This window comes from Ixodes scapularis, unplaced genomic scaffold (assembly GCF_016920785.2).
Source record: "Ixodes scapularis isolate PalLabHiFi unplaced genomic scaffold, ASM1692078v2 PGA_scaffold2__306_contigs__length_199485367, whole genome shotgun sequence".
Taxonomy (NCBI): Eukaryota; Metazoa; Arthropoda; class Arachnida; order Ixodida; family Ixodidae; genus Ixodes; species Ixodes scapularis.
In genome coordinates this window covers 84,779,669-84,798,797 of record NW_024609857.1, presented here as the reverse complement: position 1 = coordinate 84,798,797, position 19,129 = coordinate 84,779,669, and the positions used below count along the sequence as shown (strand labels likewise).

At 45.3% G+C, this 19,129-nt stretch overlaps 1 protein-coding gene across 3 annotated transcripts in view; it reads left to right on the top strand.

Moving 5' to 3' along the window:
• LOC8033846 (F-box DNA helicase 1) overlaps window positions 1–19,129 on the top strand; it is a 62,194-nt gene that overhangs the window by 12,315 nt on the left and 30,750 nt on the right. For all 3 annotated transcript variants that reach the window (XR_006077986.1, XM_042291938.1, XM_029966944.4), the window contains 4 exons: window positions 468–565; window positions 1,595–1,673; window positions 10,103–10,192; window positions 17,175–17,403. Coding sequence is in view for 2 of the 3 variants with exons in the window: in XM_042291938.1 (XP_042147872.1) it covers window positions 468–565; window positions 1,595–1,673; window positions 10,103–10,192; window positions 17,175–17,403 (496 nt within the window). In the remaining variant the exon portion in view is untranslated. The remainder of the gene's footprint in view (window positions 1–467; window positions 566–1,594; window positions 1,674–10,102; window positions 10,193–17,174; window positions 17,404–19,129) is intronic.

Sequence of the window (19,129 nt, the reverse complement as noted above, 5' to 3'; positions counted from 1 at the left end):
CGTTTCCAAATGCTGGGTAGGGGCGTCTAGGAACAGTCATAGGATTTACGTCCCATTATCATGTAATCAGTGTAGGTCATATGATTATGTAATTACTATTGTTAAGTGATGACATGACCACTAGAAGTGTCACGTGGTCCATCAGACCAATGTGATTCTGTAAGCTAGAGTTACATGATCATGTTGGCTGATCACATTACGTACAGTTTATAATTGCAGTGTCACACAACCTATCATCATGGTCTCACGCGATGGAATGTCACGTGACACACTGATGACATCACATGACCACCATCCGCTAAATTTAGTATGAAAAGATTTTGCATATTTCTCACTTTATGCATAGAATCAAGGTGTTTCTTTGGTGTTGTTTACTCTGTTGGCACACTTCCCGTTTTATGTCGTAGGTATGTTATAGCGGACAAACTTCGTTGACAAATGTTTTATTTATTATTCTTCATCAACAGGACATCTAGTCAACGCGTCAAATACACTCACGAGCAGATGAGGGTCATCAACCACGAGCTGAGTCCCAACGACATTGTCCGCATCATTGCATTTGCAGGTAGGCGCATCAGAGACACTCTCTCGGTTCTTTTGCCACTATACGCAACTCTTCATCTGGTTAATTTTTAGCCCATACGATTCCATCTGTTCCATGTTCTTCGCTTGTCCCAACAAAAGATTGCCAGTGGCTAAAGATTTCATACCCGAGAATCTCTTTGTGAGATAGGCAGAGTTAAACCTCCACGGTGTGTCTCAGTTAACATGCACCCATGCAAAGGAAAGCAACTGTGTGCTTTTGGCCAGTGTTTTGTGAAACAGCCAGTATTTTTTTTTTGTTTGAGCTGAGTTGTTTAGTAAAGACTACTAATTAGCTAGCTTTCTAGACATTTATTTAAGAACCCAGAGTCAATTGCAAATTCGTGAAGTGCCTCGTGAAAATTGCTTGGAGGCACATGATTTACATGATAATCATGCGATTTCGTAAGAAATGGTAAACTCTCGCTCTGCCTTATCGCAGCAGTCGCCATGCAACCATTCTGCAGAGTGTCACCTCGGTACTTTTAGCTGGTTTTTCGTGACATCACTGACATTGCGACGGTGGGGGCGGCGTTGTCTAGAAATTTGGACAATCAGATGGCCAATGCGGGTGACAATAAAGTTTTAGCTAGCATAACTAGGAACACCCTAAATAAATTTTTTTTAAATTTACTTTACTTCAACGATATTGTACCTATTATATTCTTGCCAATTTTCCGAGTAAGAGATCAATCTATATTTGAGTATATATGGCATTTTCCCCTGACCAGACGACTCTGCCCACTAACAAAGCATGCAAAAAAAAAAGGATAACCTATATCTTAGCAATGAGTAATTTACTTTTAATCGGGCTTGCCTTATGCTGAGCACAGAGGGGCTTGTCAGCCTCAGAAGTTCCTTCTGAAGCTGACATGTGACTTCCCTAGGTCCCATTTTGGGACCCAGGGAAGTTACGTGGGTTGGCCCGGTGTCATTGTGGCGAGGTAATTGCACGTGGTTCTTTCGCCGAGATTGCTTGTCTTGTGCAAAAGAGACACCCCACCTTCTTCAGGAACAGGCAAAACGTCCACCCTGGTCGAGTATGCGCGCTTGCGGCCATCCAAGAAGTTCCTCTGCATCGTCTATAACAAGTGAGTTGCCATTTCTCACAATTTTTATGCGTGTGTTTCAGCCAATGCAAAAAAGTGTTCCCACGACTGCCGCCGAGAATACCTCGCCCAATTTACGAAATCCAGTCTGCTTTCCACAAATCCCATGAAAATGCTGCAGTTGATATAACTTAACCCGAGACGGAAGGAGAAGGAAAGCACGTAAAACGAAGGGACAACACATGATGTCTCCCTGTCTCGGGTTTAGTTATGGCGACTTTTCACCAGTTTGCCCTATGCGCTCATCCCTCTTTCAGCTGCAGTTGAAGTTGTTGGGCTTTCAGTACCTCGGTATTCTGCATACTTTACATTTTGTCCTTGGTTCTAGCTCTTATGGTTCCTTTACAAACATTATGTAAAATGTTGAATGAACAGGTGGTTTAAAACTCCTGCCTGACCATGGGGAAAGGGTTTGCTTTATGCGACGTTTTGTGAATATTTTTTTTCTGAAGAAACTATTATAGGTTTACTATAGAATGTCATCCATAGAAATTAAGCTGAATGAGGGCTTTTGAAGGATGCGAGCATCAAAGCAGAGACTTGACTTTTAATGCAATATTTAATTTGTCAAACACAATTGTGTTCCAAATATTGTGCCAAACCGGGTAAAAATATGTCTTTACCAAGGGTGGCCAAGCTGTGGTTCGCGAGCCGCATGCGGCTCTCCGCGTGTATAAGTGCGGCTCGTGGCTCCCCCCCTCAGAAAAAGAAAAGAGAAATGGAATGCGTTTTAAATTGAAAGATAGGCTGCTGTTTGGTAGTCTTGTTCTACTGTTACCTTACGTACAGTTGGTCTGCTTTTGATTCTGACATATTGAAAGTAGTTCAAGTTTCGTTTACTGCTCTATACAAAAGTTTGCCCCCCCCCCCCCCCCGCGGCTCTTGCAAGTTTCGTGGGTTTGTTTGCGGCTCTTAGGCCGGGTCAGCCTGGCCACCCCTGGTCTATACTGTAGAAAATGAAAGTGTAAAAGAAAAGGTTGAAATATACTAAATATTTTGCATTTTCACTACAAAGAACTCTGCAGAAGTGGAGTTCTAACTCAATAAGTATTTATTCAACCACTAAAAATTAAAGTCAACCCTCATGACTGACGTGCCATTGGGCTGAGCAGTTTCTCAATGTGGCAACGCAGAGGTCATGAGAACTAAAATGTGATAATCTGACTTCATCGTCAGACCCACTGCTGTGCTCCGAGTGAAATAAACCAATGAAGGATTCGCGAGAATCGATACATTTCTGAGCGCTTGCCGGACCCATGGAAGTGGCCGTAGCTGTCTCAAATGATGACATGCCATTGTCTTCAGATTCGACTTAAGAATCGCCGCCACGTGGAAAGGAGAAGAAAAACGCAGAAACTTAAACTGTAGTCTTCAACCAACTTTTGAGATTTCGCAGTCAGCACAAGAGCTGTGCGGGAGTTTTGAAGTCCATCAATCACGGGTGATCAATGTTTTATAGGGGTATGCGAATAGTGATTTTTGACACAGAATCGAATATGAATTGAATAATTGTGGCACCGTACCGAATACGAATTGAATAATTTTCAAATAATTTTTGAATAGTAAGTAAACTGCTACTAAAAAGAGTACAGATTACAAAATTAGTTTTTTGTTCCAAAATGTTTCTTAAAATCATTGTAATAATGGGACTACATAGATGAGAATGACTAGAGTTAACAACATATACTTAAATAGAGACAAAAACTACTAAACTGTTCGAATGCTAAACATAATATCAAGGTTCACACGGATGCTGAACATAAAATCACAGTTCACGTGGAATTATAAAAGAAGAAAAGGAATCTTGCACCTTATCAGCGTTCTTTTCACTAGCTATATGGGAGTGAGGTGACATCTTATCTTCGCAGATCAAAAAATGAGAAGGCTTGTTACATCAGCTTGAGGTAGTTCCCATGCAAAAAAACAAGCTTTTCCAGGTGTTCTGCAGAAAGCGACTCTCGTCGGCTTGTCACACTGTTTGAGCACGTTGAGAATAGTCTCTCGCTTGCAACCTGGGTTACAGGAATTGCCAGGTATTGTTGCGCCGCACATGCGAGGGTCTTGTACTTTTCTTTGCCTACAGTTTGCCACCAGTGGAATAGGCTGTTGGTACGCGGCAAAACTGGAGACTGAATGTAGTTGTAGACCTCTTGCATTAGACAACTTGGTGCATCATACTTCTTCAACAATGCCAAGCTGTTCAATATATTCCACACTGAAGGCTGCTCACTGGTTTGAGATTGCTGTTCGGTGCAACTTTGTTCGGACGTGAGCTGTGTTGAGTCTTGTACATCCTGAAGCATTGTAAGGAATAGGAACTCCCCATTCTCTTTTTCTTCCTTGTGGTAGCAGATATCTTTAAATCGAGGATCAAGGAAGTTGGCAAGGGCATGAGGTGCCTGTGTGCTTACATCCAGGAACCTTGTTTTCACTGATCTGAGAAGATTCTGGGAGAATGCCTTGTCTTGAATTCCACTTGCACCCTCAGAAAGCAATATCTTCACACAGTGAACAAGTGGAACAACCATGGAAAGTGTTGGGAAAGACTCGGCACAAGCAGCTGTTCTGGCTTCTTTAATTGGTTGCAGCACTGACACCAAGGCCGTTACAAGACGCCATTCTTCCGTGGCCAAGTTCTCAATGGTATCGGTTTCTGCCAGGTCTAACGCGACAGTGGACTTGAGCTTTAGCAGGCGCGCCAGCATGGCGTACTCACTATTCCATCTTGTGGGTACTTCTTGTACCAGCTGAAGAGAAACTTCTATGCCCATCCTCTTTTCAGTGATGTGATTGCTGCGCCAATTGCGCCAAACTGCGCCAAGGGGCTAACCCTGCTTCATCCTGCTACATTTTGCCAAAATATGGGTAATCTGCGCCAAGCCTGCGCCAAAGGACCAATTTCAGTCATCTTTCAAAACCGAAACTAAACTGAGTACCGTAATTGAGCACACATGAGCTAGGTGGTGCCAGCAACCATCCGACATAAACTACCCTGCATCAATCGTTCATCCGGTCTTGTATGATTTTTCCCGCCGTCTCTCGTCTCGCGTCTTTTTAAAAAAACAATTTCAATGATAGACGTGGTTGTGTGCGGACGCTCCGACGCTAGCGTGCTGGGTACCAGCCGTGCCGTCACGCTGTGAAACGAAACCATGTTCTTGCTCAGCGGGGGTTACTTTATGGGCTGAAGCACTCGCTCCTGAAAGCAACGGCCGTGGCCAAACTATATTTGGTCCCTGCCTGCCAGCCACCATGGTCACGTGGCGTCGGGTGTTGCCATCCCCACGTCACTGCAGTTATGGCACTTTCCAAACAAACGTAAGGACTGCCGCATATTCAACAACAATCCTGTTCTTGTTTAATACGCTACTACAAACATCCCTTTAGCTCAAAGACTGCTGTGTCGAAGTATTGATTGCCTAGGTTTCTCTCGGTAGGCTTTCTTTCGAGACGTACCCCGGTACGTGAAAAATCAGCCGCGAAAGATGTTGGTGAAGAAAAGTGATATAAAGCAAAGAAGGCAATGTCCGCATGCTGAACCCGCACAGCGTGCTTATTTGTCTCGAGTTCAGTCGTTGCACAAAGCGCTCCAAGAACTTTTTGACCCTGACTCGCGATGTCTTGCATCAATGCGCTCACATTCTTTTTTTTTTTTTTTTGTGTGTGTGTGTTTAGCTGTACCTCGCCTGCCGGACTGGCAAGCACGTGCTGCTAGACTGTTTTGTTTTTTTTTGTTTTTTTTTTTGTCGTATGTTGGACAGTTACATTTTGCATACAATTTTGGGAATTAGTTGGAGACGGAGCGAAGTGGCATGGTTTCGGTCGAACAGCCATCTCCGCTCGCGTGACAATTTCGCAGGGCACGGCAGTAGTTAGGTGTTTCATCAGTTAGAGACTTCTTCCATTTATTATATTACTAGTCAACCTAATTATGTGATAATATAGAGTTTTGGTAGATCGTGTTTTGGGGTCACGCTACTTGTAGTGGGAGCTCGCGCTGCCCCTTCGATGTACGCTCTGAAGCGCGCGCTGTAGCGGGCCTTTGAAAACGATCTACTGAAACTCTCTATTTACTACTAAGCTGGTCATTTTCAAATAAATTTTAATATGTGCAGTTTCGTCCGATATATTCGTATCATTGAACTGAAGCATTGCAAAATGTGTTAAGTCATTGGCATTTCAGTTACATGTTGAAGGACTCCCAGGTGGTCTATCTTGACAATAATTGGTTGATTGCGGCGAGCAATGTGTCCTTCGTTTGTCCACCACCTAAAATTAATATCTTTTTTTTTTTTCTAAGAATATCAGCTCCAAAAACCACTTTCGCTGCTCCGAAGCACTGTTTTAGCTGCTCCAAAAGCCAGTTTTGCTGCTCCAAAACTCTGTTTTGGCTGCTCCAGAAGGTGCTCCAAAACGGCTTAGGCCAATCACATCACTGTCTTTTGTATATCTTGCAATCTTGCCCTTGCACTGCTGCTCCGTTTGTAGTGCCCCACTATGGCTCGCACTTTGGTACACACATTTGAAAACCCCTCGGTTTCTTCCTTGGCATCTTGAACGCGAAGCTCCAAGGCATATGCAAAACACGCAATGTGCACCCACAGCGTTCGGGCAATTGCAGAAACAAAGTTTTGAGCGTTATCAGTGATTACAAAGCAAGAAAGAGTCAGAGGTATGCCCCACTCCTCAAAGACGTCCTTGATCAGAGGACGCAGATCCTCCGCAGTGTGGCGTTCACGCATGCAGCGGCACATAAGCACAAAACTGTTAGGCACGAAGTCCTCACTCAGCACGTGGCACGTCACTGACACATAACTGTCGCCAGCTCGTAACGCCCAGCCGTCAGTGGTAATGGCAATACAGCCCATGTCTTTCCTTAGGACGCTGTGCAGCAAAGTGTGGAGAGCATATCTAGCAGCATTGTACATTTCCAGCACGGCAGTCCTCAAAAACGTCGCTCGAGAAGGAACGTTGTACTCAGGCACTGCAGATTTCATCAGCTTTAGAAATGCTGGTTCCTCCACGACTGTGTAGCTGTGCAGGCCAGTTGCGATGAAGCAGCTAAATTTTCTTTGTTAGTGCCCTGGCACGAACACTTTGCTTACTCAGTCGGGGCTGGAAAGCCGGCATCATACTTGCGTTCTTGGACTTTGGAGTATTATGTTGCTCTGCCGCAGCAGTTGCGCTTTCATACTCCTTGCGAGCCCCCGGATGACGCTTCAGGTGATTCAACAAAGGCATTGTCGTGTTTGTGGGCGTTTCCACGATGGTGCCACACACAAAGCACTTCGACGATGCAGCGCAGGAGCGATGGAAGAACTTCCACACTCCGCTGCGTTTTCTCTTCGAAGAATTTCCCGCTCATCCACTTCTACTCTGCTCATACTAAGCGCGTGCACCGTTGCAAAAAGTCCTGAAAAGTCTCCACGACACGCTTTCCGAAAGCGTGCACGATCAGCCTTATGCAAAAATGGAGGCAACAGCAACGTACGAATAGAAAGAAACATACTGCCGATGATGATGATCATTGCCTAGGAGAAGAGGGTACGTATTGCCTCTTACAGCACGTATGGCAGGCGTGCCGGCGCGTTGTGGGGCACCTGAAATAGAATCTCGTTGCGCGACACCATAATGACTGCCGTATTTAATCGCATAAAAAACGCACCCCTCACAACGGGCATCAATATTTTGTCTTTTTTTTTCCGTCCCTTAATCAACGCACCTCCAATTTTCGGATCCGAGAGTCTTGAATTGCGTCCAATTCAGCAAGCCAGCAAGCCAGTTTTCTTTTGCCGCCAAGTAGTCAGGCCAAGTCAAGTCAAGCCAAGCCAAGCCAGGCTGCTCACATAATGGCCGCAAGTGCGTAGTTGCGGTACCTATGGAAGTGATCAACCGTGAAACCGAGTGTCGCGCACACTTGACGAAGCTTAGGTCGAGGAATTGCCGAGTCCTGGACATTCTTCGCCTATCGGATGCACTGATGTCAACAAACAAGCCGTCGTCTGTGGTCCGCTTTCAGACAGTGAAATCGTGGAAGTGGTTAGGCTTAATTTCACATACTCCAGGTAAATGCGTTTATTTAATCCGCAACAGAATGGCACAGCGAGGTGCACGCTGCTTGGGGGTTGGCGGTTGGACTTCATACGAGTTCTTGTCTCCGTGAACGAAACTTGATCCATGCGAGCGGGCTCCCGCGGTCGGGGGTTGGATTTCGTATGAGTTCGTATACGCTTAGTCGCGAATTATACCTGAGCGTGCCCGCCGGATACTAGCATTGTATATCGCCTAAGAATGATTGTGTTGCTTTTCGTGCTGAATCAGCTTCATAGGGCGCTTTTCCTTCGGCAAAAGGCACCCCGAAAGCGCCCTGAAAAGGTTTGCAATTTATAAAGCATGATTATTGTGGCGCACCCCCGACCAGCCGTGGGTGCGCCTCCATCAATGGAGACGTGCCACAGTACCTTGCCGAGTCATATTGGCACCTAACATGACATTTGCACGAGGTGTGTAAATGCAAAAATTTTACCCTGTGTAATGAACCCCCCCCCCCCCCCAAATATGGGTCAATTTTTCGGGGAAAAAAGTGTGTTCATTATGCAAGTAAAAACGGTATTCGGAAATTATTGGAAAAATATTTGAAACTTCTGAAAGTTATTATTCAATTCAATTAACAAATTGAATAGGGGAATATTCGATTAATTATTTGAAAATTGTGAATATTCGCACACCCCTAATGTTTCATGATAGGAGCCACAAAAAAGATAAATTCAAATTTTTCAGAAAAAACTTTTTTTTTTTCAAAAATGACATGTTTGTGTTTATTAACTTCCAAAAAATGGTTTCAGAAACTTTTATTTATAAACATGCAGGATTTATCTCACAATAAATTATTTTCAAACGGCACAAACTGGTAGCTATTGCCAGGGGAACAATGAAGTCTTAAAGACGGAGGAGCTAACAATGTTCCAGGTGAATTTGGCCTACCTCGGACTCGTAGAAAAGAAAGATACCTGAAGTTGAAACTTCAAATGCATTTTTCTCAGTTTCACTTTTTGGCAGGAAATGTGGTATGAGGAAATGTATCATTTTACATTTTGAAAGTCTAAAGATTTCATTCAGTGGTGTCCTGGACTGAAATGTCCTGAGGAATAAGTTAAGCCACTCATAACCTGAAATGGCTGAATTCCTCATGACAAAAATGGAATATTTTAAAGCACATAATTTTTTTTAAAATCTTCTGCCTCTTTGGGGTGTTATTGTTTTTCTCTAGAATTGCATTTTCTACAATTAATTTTTACCTTAACTTGCCTTATGGGTAATCACATTAAATCAAACATTTTGTGAATTGCAGTCATTATTTTTTTTTTTTAATAAATTTCCTAATAAAGTTACTCTTTTTCTGGGGCTTGTTAAGTATAGTATGTTGTAGAATTGAACACAAAATCGCAAATATATTTAATTGTGTTATTAAAAAAAATATGTGGACAGGAAGGTATACACGACGTTTCAGGTGGACGCCCTTCTTCCTACAACACTGAAACTTTAGATGTCATCCATCCTAAAACGGTTCAATTCACCCTGAAAGTTTGAATCAATTTGAGGGAACCGTTCAAAAGTTGACCCTCCCAGGCCATGTCCCCCCTCAAATGTATCATTTTTAAAGTGAAAAAAGCAATATCACTCGTAGTTCTTATGCTAACAGCGCTAATTTTTGCCAGACACTCAATATGCATGCCCTAAATCCATAACAGAAAGCTGGAGCTTTAACGGGGCATTCCTTTTAAGTGGCAACAAACCATCCCAAGGGGGACAAGGTAGTAGGCAGAGAAAAGGGATCTTTAGGGCACATTTGTTGCCACCAAAAACACTTTCTTTCTTTTTTTTTTTTAATTTTACAAAAAAATTTGTTGTCTCTTTGGCATTTCCCAAGGGTGTTCTAAATGCATAGCATTTAGAACGCCCTTGCTCACGTCCGCCCTAAACCGCTACCTGTTGCACACATTGCACATCGCATCTAATGTATTGTCCCTGAAGTGGCGCTCAAACCTGCTGAGGCTGGGCCCGGCGCCCTTGTTACCGCCTTCCTTGGCCTTCCCCCCTTCGCCTTGCTGCGCCTGCTTTGGTGGTACACAAAGGCCGGGAGTGGGAGCCTCCATATTTTGTGCAGTTCGCTTTGCTGCTGCCGACCGGGTGCCGAGCAAAGTTCACGCTCCAAGATAAAAGAGTAGTCGCGGATCGCATGCTCTATCAAGGCTACGTCCGCGGACACAAAAGCGCTGATGCTGGTCCCTTAAATGTTACGCATTTAAAAGAAATGCTCGTGTCTATGGTTGCTATCTTCGTAAAAGTGCACCCATGCGATGGCTAGCGTATGCCCATGGTTTCAGTGGTTGGCTCTTTTCTTCTCGCAGGTCTGTGAGCGAAATAGGGAAGAGGACGTTCTCTTCTAACGTGGAGTGCCGGACTGCTCACTCGCTGGCCTTCAGGTCTACTGGCTTCCGGTGAGTTGTGCGTGTAATGTGATGTAATTCAGGAATAGGTGCTGCAACGAGCATACTAATTAATGGCGTACAATCAGTTTAGCATTTGAGTGAAACCACTTTGCATCCAGCTGCAAAGTGTTTGCTGGATGGGAGTATAGTCAACTGTATAAGGAGAGTGGCATTTACACAGTAAGAGCCTCACTTGAAATACAGTTGTTTTCCTTCGTGTGTTTGTTAGGATGTAAATGATGCCTAAATGGCCATTTGAAGGGTTAATCCTTTTTCTGCATTGGCTGAGATTTGTATACCACTTCGGGGGGTTAACAGGGGCGGTAAAAAGATGGACATATTGATCCTCTGTAGGGTGCTCAGGTGTTCAGAGAGGTAGTAGTCTTTAATGGATTTCTTGAGAACTGTAGGAAGCTTCATCAGATAACTAGATTTGTTGTTTAGGCATCCTCACAGTAAGTAAAAGTGGCAGCTATACTTCAATCTGTCGATCAATTCATCATAGGCAGAACTGTAATGTATGAAAAACGGTGTGTTTTCGTGATATCTTTATGGCGGTAGCGGTTAATGCCTTTCTTGGCAAAAATACCATGAGCCATTCTGCTCTGTGAAGGTTAGCAGATGACACAGACCCCCCCCCCCCCCCCCCCCCCCCCACCGAGGAGCCGGAGGAAACTAGACACGTGCAACTGGACCGCCACCCGGCGGAAAGTAAATGCGCGACGGGGCCGCCACCCCAAAAGAGCGAAAGGAAAGGAAACTAGGCATGCAAATGGCGTGGAACGACGACAAAGAGTGGGCGGTGCAAGCGTAGACATGGCCGACGCGGGCTGCACAGCGGCAAATCTTTGAGGAACCCCTGTATTATCTACCTGGGAGTCTACGGATCTTGAAAATGGTGCCTACTGATAACTGATCTACTGAATGCAGTGTAGACCGCATATAACGTATGTCGCGGGAGTCGCGAAAATCCGCACTATAAGCGGTACCGCGCTATAACCAAAACATAAATTTTTTAGGCCAAAATACATGCCATCAGACAATTTACCTTTGTAAAAGAATTTATTTTATGTTAGATGAAAAATAAAGCTTAGTTTGAGGAAAGTCTTTATTTCACCAGACTAGTGCACTTCTCTCTCAAGTGTGTCACACATTTTGAAAGAAATGAGCGACTTTTGCCTGGCGCAGCCTTTTAACGGCGTCGCGGGTTGCGGACGGATGTTGTGAGCGTTCAAGATTGCTAACCCTAATCACTTTTCTCTGGCGATGAAAACGTGTGAAAATTCGCATCCATTATACGGTACACGCCAGTAATAGCTTCAACTTGAGCACAGGCATGAAATGCTCCAAAGAAGAAATCCGGGCGATGTTCGAAAACACAAAAGCTTAGAAAGCACCACTGTAGTCGAAGTAAACAAACACGACACGGTCGTTTCTGTCGTCTTGACAGTGCCGCCACAACATCGCCACACCAGTAGGTGGATCTTCCGTTCTAGTACATGCTGTGTTATCATGGCGACACACGACGAAAATTTACAGTCAAGGATAGCGCTTTTACGTGGAACGATGAGCTTCCACCACACCGTCTACGTCTACGATCACAACCGACGCCATGTTTGCGGATAGTAGCAGCCGGCCCGGGACCGGTATGCAACGCGTGCGAACACTTCTCCTCAACCTGTGATTGGTTTGTCGTTGCGGTTGTTTCCAACGTGGCGGAGGGACGCACGCACGTGAACGACACGTGTGTGCGTCCCTCCGTCGCTATGGCAACTGAAGCCTCTCTCTTCGCTTCTCCCCACTTCTTCGAGCAACCTCCTTGCCCCGCAAGGGCCGCTTGCGGCTCGCGCCGTTATCTGGTGTCGCACAGGGAAGCTGGGGACGCATGCTCGCTGCGCCGGTCAGTCGGCGCAGCGACTGACCGGTGCACTCTAACCGGTATTTCCCTTCGCGTGCCTGCATTTTAAGCAATATGTAATTACATGGAGTTCTATGGGAGGCGAACCGGTGGTTTAAAAAAGCCGCGTTATACCCGGTCCTGCACTATAAGCGGTTACGTTTTAAGTGGTCTATACTGTAGACCTATTGCTAAATTACCCAAGCGTCAAGCTGAATCCAGTGAATGGTGTTGCGCGCGCCGGCATCTGCAGCAGTAACTGTTTTAAAGCAAAAGCCTAAAACAAATGGCATTTTGCGTGCGTGTTCGTCAACGCTTCATTTTGGCTATTTAGTTTGAATCTTTTATACGGGGAAGGCATGTGCGTGTGGTGGTGTGAGCATAGAGTTTTTAGTCACCGCACACGAAAAATCCACGGAACCCTGGCTATACACCTTTCCAAAAAACACTCGACCCCAGGGGCAACAAACCGTCTTCGAGCCCAGTCACTGAGTTTGAGGCTAGACTCTCACCGGCATCCCTCCAACCCTAACCGAGTGGACTGTGATTTCAATAGGCGCAGCCTTGTAGGCGCAGTTTCAAACGCTGCTGGCAGCTGAATTCTCGTCTTTTCCACCTATATTTTGTGTTTCACGGTACATGTATTTTCCCGAGGACATTGAAAAAGCATTGTGCCACATTTAAAAAAAATAAAAAAAACTAAACTGTTTTTGTTGGGTACGCGCGCGACAGAACGAATGCGATTGGAATGAATAGTTCTAGTTATTTGTTTTTTTCTGACGATCAGTTTTGACGGCGCCGCGGGATTCGCCGCATGTGAAACGACAAAGCGCTTTGCTGTCAAAAATAAATTGCAACAGAAGAGGGCCGAAAGGATTGCATTTTTCACGCTCACAAATAATGTGTTTACTGATGGACAGGACACGGACATACAATTGAGGAAGTGGTAACATTCTAACCATATATCGTACTTACCCCACGATGCAGCGTTATCCGAAAAGAGTTTATTTGAGAAAGATCTCAAATAACACAGTCACAGTCGACGGCAGTCACATCTTGACGATCGGACGGAATCCGAGATTTCGTTTTGGGGCACGTTTTGGGGAGAGCTTCCTTTTTTCACAACCGCACCAAGGCAAAGAAACAAACACGACTGACCCGTTTCTCACCCCAACCCGGACAACTATTTTTGGAGATGACTGAGGATTCTACGCGGATTACCTCTTGGAGGGGGGAGAACAATGTTCGCAAAATCGCGTCGAGGGTCGTTCGACGTCCTTCACCTGCTTCGTTTCCCGTGAATGTCGAGCAGAAAAGCTTGAATGGCAGGCACTTACCAGCCTTATTTCTCACAATGGCAGATAACACAAAAAGGGTACGCAGCACGCATAAACAAAATTAAGTGGAAACTTTCAAGAGTGACTAGAAAACATTGAATGCAAAAACGTAGGTTGAGAACCGCGCTGAGCGGGTCTTCACAGTTCCAGAGAGGCAGAAAATTTCTAGCTGATTGAGGGCGCGAGAGTTGCAAAAGCCGCATCTGCGTCAGCAACATGGCGGCAGCCTAGGAGCGTTTTTTGGAAAGGTGTATAAACAGCTTCGGTGTAAAAATGCTCATGTACAAATGCAAAAACCCCACAGTACAGCAGAGGCCCTTCCCTCCCTCTCCCCGTCGTTCCTCCCAGCTCTCTTGCTCTCCCCCTTTCCCCCCTGTGGGCCGCCGCTGTTTCGAAAAACCCACATGATTGTGGGGAGAGCACTGTCTGCCTCCCCATCCTTCCTGCTGCATTCTTGTACCCTCTGGCGACGCTCTCCCTTGCTCTCCTCTCCGGCAGCCGCTGTTTCGAAACAGCAATGGGGTCGCACTGTGCGGACATGCTCCCTCGCCTCCCCACTGCCACCGTCCAGGTTCCATTCTCGTGTGCTCTCCACGCCTTTACAGAACAGCTCGCATACAGTGAAACCCGTTTGGAACGAACCCAGGTACAGCAAATTATTGTCGATATCGAAATCAGGCAAAATTTAAATAGAAATGCATGTAAAAAGTACTTTTTATAACAAACAACAGATTGGCTATATCAAATTTTTTTTCCCCCCGGGAAGGCTTCCAAAAACGTGCAAACAATCATCTTCTAGCCTGTCCCTTCCCCCTAAAAAAAATCTAGGAAAGAAAGAAAATTCGAAAAGCTCAAGAAGCGAACAAAATTGACAAAGAGAAGCAATTCAGAAGGAGAGAAAGCTAAAAAAAACACTGCACCAACGTACAAAAGAAAAGAAAAAACTTCATGCCAAAGCGGTTGCCTTCAAGGAGAAGTGATTCAGAAGGTGGAGATAAGCTAAAAAAAAAAAAAAACTCTGCACTTATGCAAAGAAAGGAAAAACTTTCCAGTGCTTTGTTTCAAGGTGGAAGCGAAGAGATGAGAGAGAAAGAGAAGCTCTCCCTTACAATGAACGCATCGTAGAAGTTCGTTGTAAATGGTTTTTGCTATATCGAACTGGTCGTAGCGTTTCCTGCTGTTCGTTATAGACGGGTTTGACTGTACATACTTTTGCTTCGTCCACCGCAGGCGCTGTCGCCCCCATTCTGAAAGAGCGTTTCAGCGAAAAGAAAAAAATGCACGTCTTTGTGTCCTTCTCCAACACATGCAACATCTTGCACACTCGTTCCACCAGAGCACACATCTCCTCACACACGTCTCCTACATCAATTCCACCGAAAGCAAACACCCATTACAAAAATCATACAAACACTGGCTGAAGGCAAATCACAATGTAGCAGCTACCGCCGTCAGTCACAACACACTCTGTGCAATTGTTTGCAATTTATTTTATTGGCACACTCCAATTATTGTATTTACACAATTGTAAGTCGACTAGATTGTAAGTCGGCCCCCGCACATTGTACATCAGCAAAAACAAAAGAAACAAAACAAAAAAAAACTTCAGATTTGCATTTTACTGCGAACATGTTAGAACGGCAAAGTATCTGTTTTGAAAGCCTAGCCTTCAACACGCGATCGATGCCTTCTGGGGTGTTTTGGCTGCACATGCATGCACGAGGTACGCAAGATGCCCAGGTGTTATCGAAACTAGGAAGTTTACATTGGAGACGGGACAACTGAAACTGCTCCCTGCTCCCTGTTGTTCTCACTCTGTTCGCTACTAGACTACGACTCGTTGGCACTGGTGATGCCAATCTTGTCGTCATCCCTGCTATGTTCTCGAAGTACGTCGTCAGCGTCCAACAAAATCTCGCACTTCGCAAATGACAGCAATCGCATTGCGCGTCACTGGTAGGGACCGCTTGTGCACTTTTGCGGTGTACCATTTGAAGCCTCACCTCCAACTCCGGGAGGCATCCCCACCTTTCCAGACTTTGGCCTACGAAAGCCTCTTTGTTTGCCATCACAGTTTAAGATCCTGCGCCATTGCAGACTCCACTGGAGCATCACCCGCTCCGCCGGGTCGAACTTGCGCCCAACAGTGCAGTTGTTGGTTGCTTCTGGGTGAAGAATCATAAACGAGCACCAAAAGCCTAAACTGCCCGGATTACGCATGTTAATAAAATAAAACATAGTTAGCTACCCCAGCATGATCTTGACACACTATCTAACAATGTGCGACCGTGAATCGTGCGAGAAACTGTGAAAAGAAGCCGCGAGGAGTGAGCCGTGAGCCTGTTACAGCGGCCTTTGGAGTAGCTCTTCTAAGAAGTGCCGTTACCCGCAGGAGTCGGGCATGCCGTCACCCATGCGCTGTTCACCACGGTACATTTGGGTTAATTTGCGAATTGCTATTGATAATACTCATTGGCACAAATGAAAAAGAAGAATTTGTAAAATGAGCGCACAAAATAGCGCAATGCTACAAGCCGGCTGAACTTGGAACGACCCAACGTTTTCTTGATATCGCGATTGTTTCGTTTATGTCGGTGGTGGAATGCTTTAGTTCGATTATGAGTCGACTTCCCACTTCAGATTTTCAAAAATTGAAAAATGGGTTGACCTGCATTCATGTAAATACGGTAATCACATAACATCACATGACATGGTTGTATGACATCACAGTGTTGAGTCATGGTGTCAAGCGACATCACTTTATGTGACACATTGTCAGTGACACTTAACCTGGTATCATGTGACTTGGTCATGTGACATTACAGAATCAAGTCACGGTGTCATGTAACCCGACGTCGTGTGACGTGTTCATGTGACCTGACGTCACATTACAACACAACTCGACACCCGAACTTACTTAAAACAAGAATTCACAGGGTCTTTTACATTATAGCTTAAATGACTTGAAGATGAAAGCCCAAGCGCCAATGCAGTAAAGACAGACACATGATTTAATTAATTTACTTTGATTTCTCTTAATTCACTTTGTCATCCTTCTTAATTTCATCTTCTAATTCGCCTCAGTGGTCATGTAAACGTGATAGCGAGCCTCCGAAGACAGCATGCTTTCTTACGACGCACTTTTGGCACCATTTCATTGACTCACTCGGATCGTGGCGTCAACTGTGGTCCAGGTGACAGCGAATCCTCAAAGACAGCGCGCTCTCTGATGACGCACTTTTGGCGCCATTCCATTGGCTCACTCGGATCGTGGCGTCGGCTGTGTTCCTGGTGATAGTGAACGTCCAAATACAGCACGCTCTCCGACGACACACTTTTGGCGCCGTTTTATTGGTTCCTTTCGTTTCGGTACCTTTCGTGTCGCCGACGTGTTTTCGAAAGGTCAACTGAACAATAATACCTATAATGTTTTCTCCTTAATAATGCTTTTGACACTGTCATCTTACACCACAACTTGGCACCTCAAATCGCATGACAGGCCATGCACACCACAGACACACACGCAATCTGAATGATCTTTTATGTCTTTTCATGCATACAGCGCCATGCTAACCCATCACTATAGGCACAGTGTTGCATTAATGCTGCGTCAGCACTGTAACAGCATGCTGCTTCATGAGACCTGGCCTTTTCCCGTTCACATACACTCTTTGCTTTAGTGCCATAACACTCGTAGGGGATGAATAGTCTTGTCCTTCCTGTTGCCAGTGTGCTTTTTTCCCCTTTGTCGTCCCAGGTACCGTGACAAGATGACCTCGAAAGTACGCGTGCTGGACGTGTCACGGCTGGTGTCGATGCCCCCGGGCCTGTCCCTGAACAAGCAGCGCTTCTCCAAGCTGGTGATCCAGAGTGTAGAGCACTTCCTTTCCTCGGCCGACGAGCTGCTCACCACAGCCCACGTGCCCCAGAAGGTGATGGACTTGGAGAACAACATGCCCATCCAGCTCACCTCTGCCCAGAGACTGGTAGGGAGGGTTTGCTACTGTAACATTGGCTTTCTTTATAAAAAAGTTTGAGACGCAGCTCAGTTTTATTACCTGCCTTTCTGGCCCGGCCACTGCATGCTTTAACATGAAACATTCTTTGGTTAGGTCCTCGGCATTTCGTGAAGCCCTGAAAATAGTGAAGCCTGAATAAAAGCGCGGCCGCAAGGCTTGGACACTGATTGGAATCGCAGCGAAAAAGCGTTTGCGCCAGGCGGAAATCAAACCAAGACCATTTGGATTATGAAGCGAGTGTTTTTCCTACGTTTCACGACACGTTGTCGTGAGTTGAGGTGATGATAATGTGAAACGCACTTTGGCGAGGTGTTCGGCATTTCGTGAAGCCGACAGAAAAGCGTGGTCGCGATGCTCGACACTGATTGGTTGACTGGTGGGATAGGAGGAGTAAGGTACTCGACGCTGATAGGTTGACAGGTAGGTCATGTGACCAGAAGAAGAGGCGAGGAGGAGCTCGACTGCCTCTGTGCACTGAGAGAGAGAAGCTTGCGAGTATTGAAGGTTCTGGAAGATCGCCAGGATTATCAGCCCAATTTGCAATGGTATCGCTTCATTCTAGGAACAACCATCAAGTGTACACATGGTACGCGTTAAACTATCTGGTGAAGAGCGTTGTGAACGTAGGCCTCTAACTTCTGGAAGCTCGGAGTATAGCTAAACGTTTGTGACGCTAGAATGTTTCACGTAAGCAACACAATTGCCTAGCAATGTGTCATACATAATTTTTCTAAATGTTGCCTCGTCGTTTTTTTTTTCCTTTTTTTTTTTTGGCATACACTGAGAATGGACAAAATGAGGCAAGAGAGTATCGTCTGGGGTGATATGTCGCCAACACAAGACGCTTGTGAACATGCGCAGTTGGTTCCAAGTGCAGAAGTTTGGCAACTGGCCAGCTGGGCCAATTCTCCTAGCTACTATTAGCCCAAGGCGTGCAACGGAAGCACGCGAGATCTGAGTTATCATCGGTAAGAATGCAGTTAGACGTTTAAACGGCGGGACAACTGCTTTAGAGCGGAACGTGCGAAGGGCCAGTTGTTGCAGTTGGTTGCTTGGAATGGGTCTTCACTGCCGTGTTTAGCACATCACAGTTTTTAAAGCAATAGCTTTACCAGGGACACTGCATGGATTTCGGTGTGGGTGTTTGTAGTCTGTTGTCACAGCGGAGATGGAAAAACCCTTCTTCTCTCCCCTCATGGTGCGATGAGAAAGAAGGCTGGTGTTACCATTAGCCGCACGAAGAGGGAAGAGAGGAGAGCCCCGATGGGAAACGCACCGGTAAAGGCGCGTCGACGAGGAAGTGTCGTCTGCTAAAGTCAGTGTTGGACAAGATACTGGACAAAAGTATTTGAGATAAGTTGCTAAATAATTGCTTCATAAAGTATTTAGGGTACTACTTAAGTTACTTTCACTGCAGAGTATCTTGAGTAGAGTACAGATACTTAGAAATGTTGTTCAATTACTTTTGAATATACTTCCGCATTGCGTAATTTGTATGGACTTCAGTGGCACCGGAATGATTCATTTGCAATCAACAGAAGCAAACAAAACCGTAGTGTTATTGAATGCAGTCCCAGTACAAGTAGTATCTCTGGTGCATCTTGCAAGATGATAAACATATATTTTAAGAAGCAGAAAGTTCCATTTTGCGCTAGTTTTTTAATGCACACCTTGAACACATTGTTTTACTTAG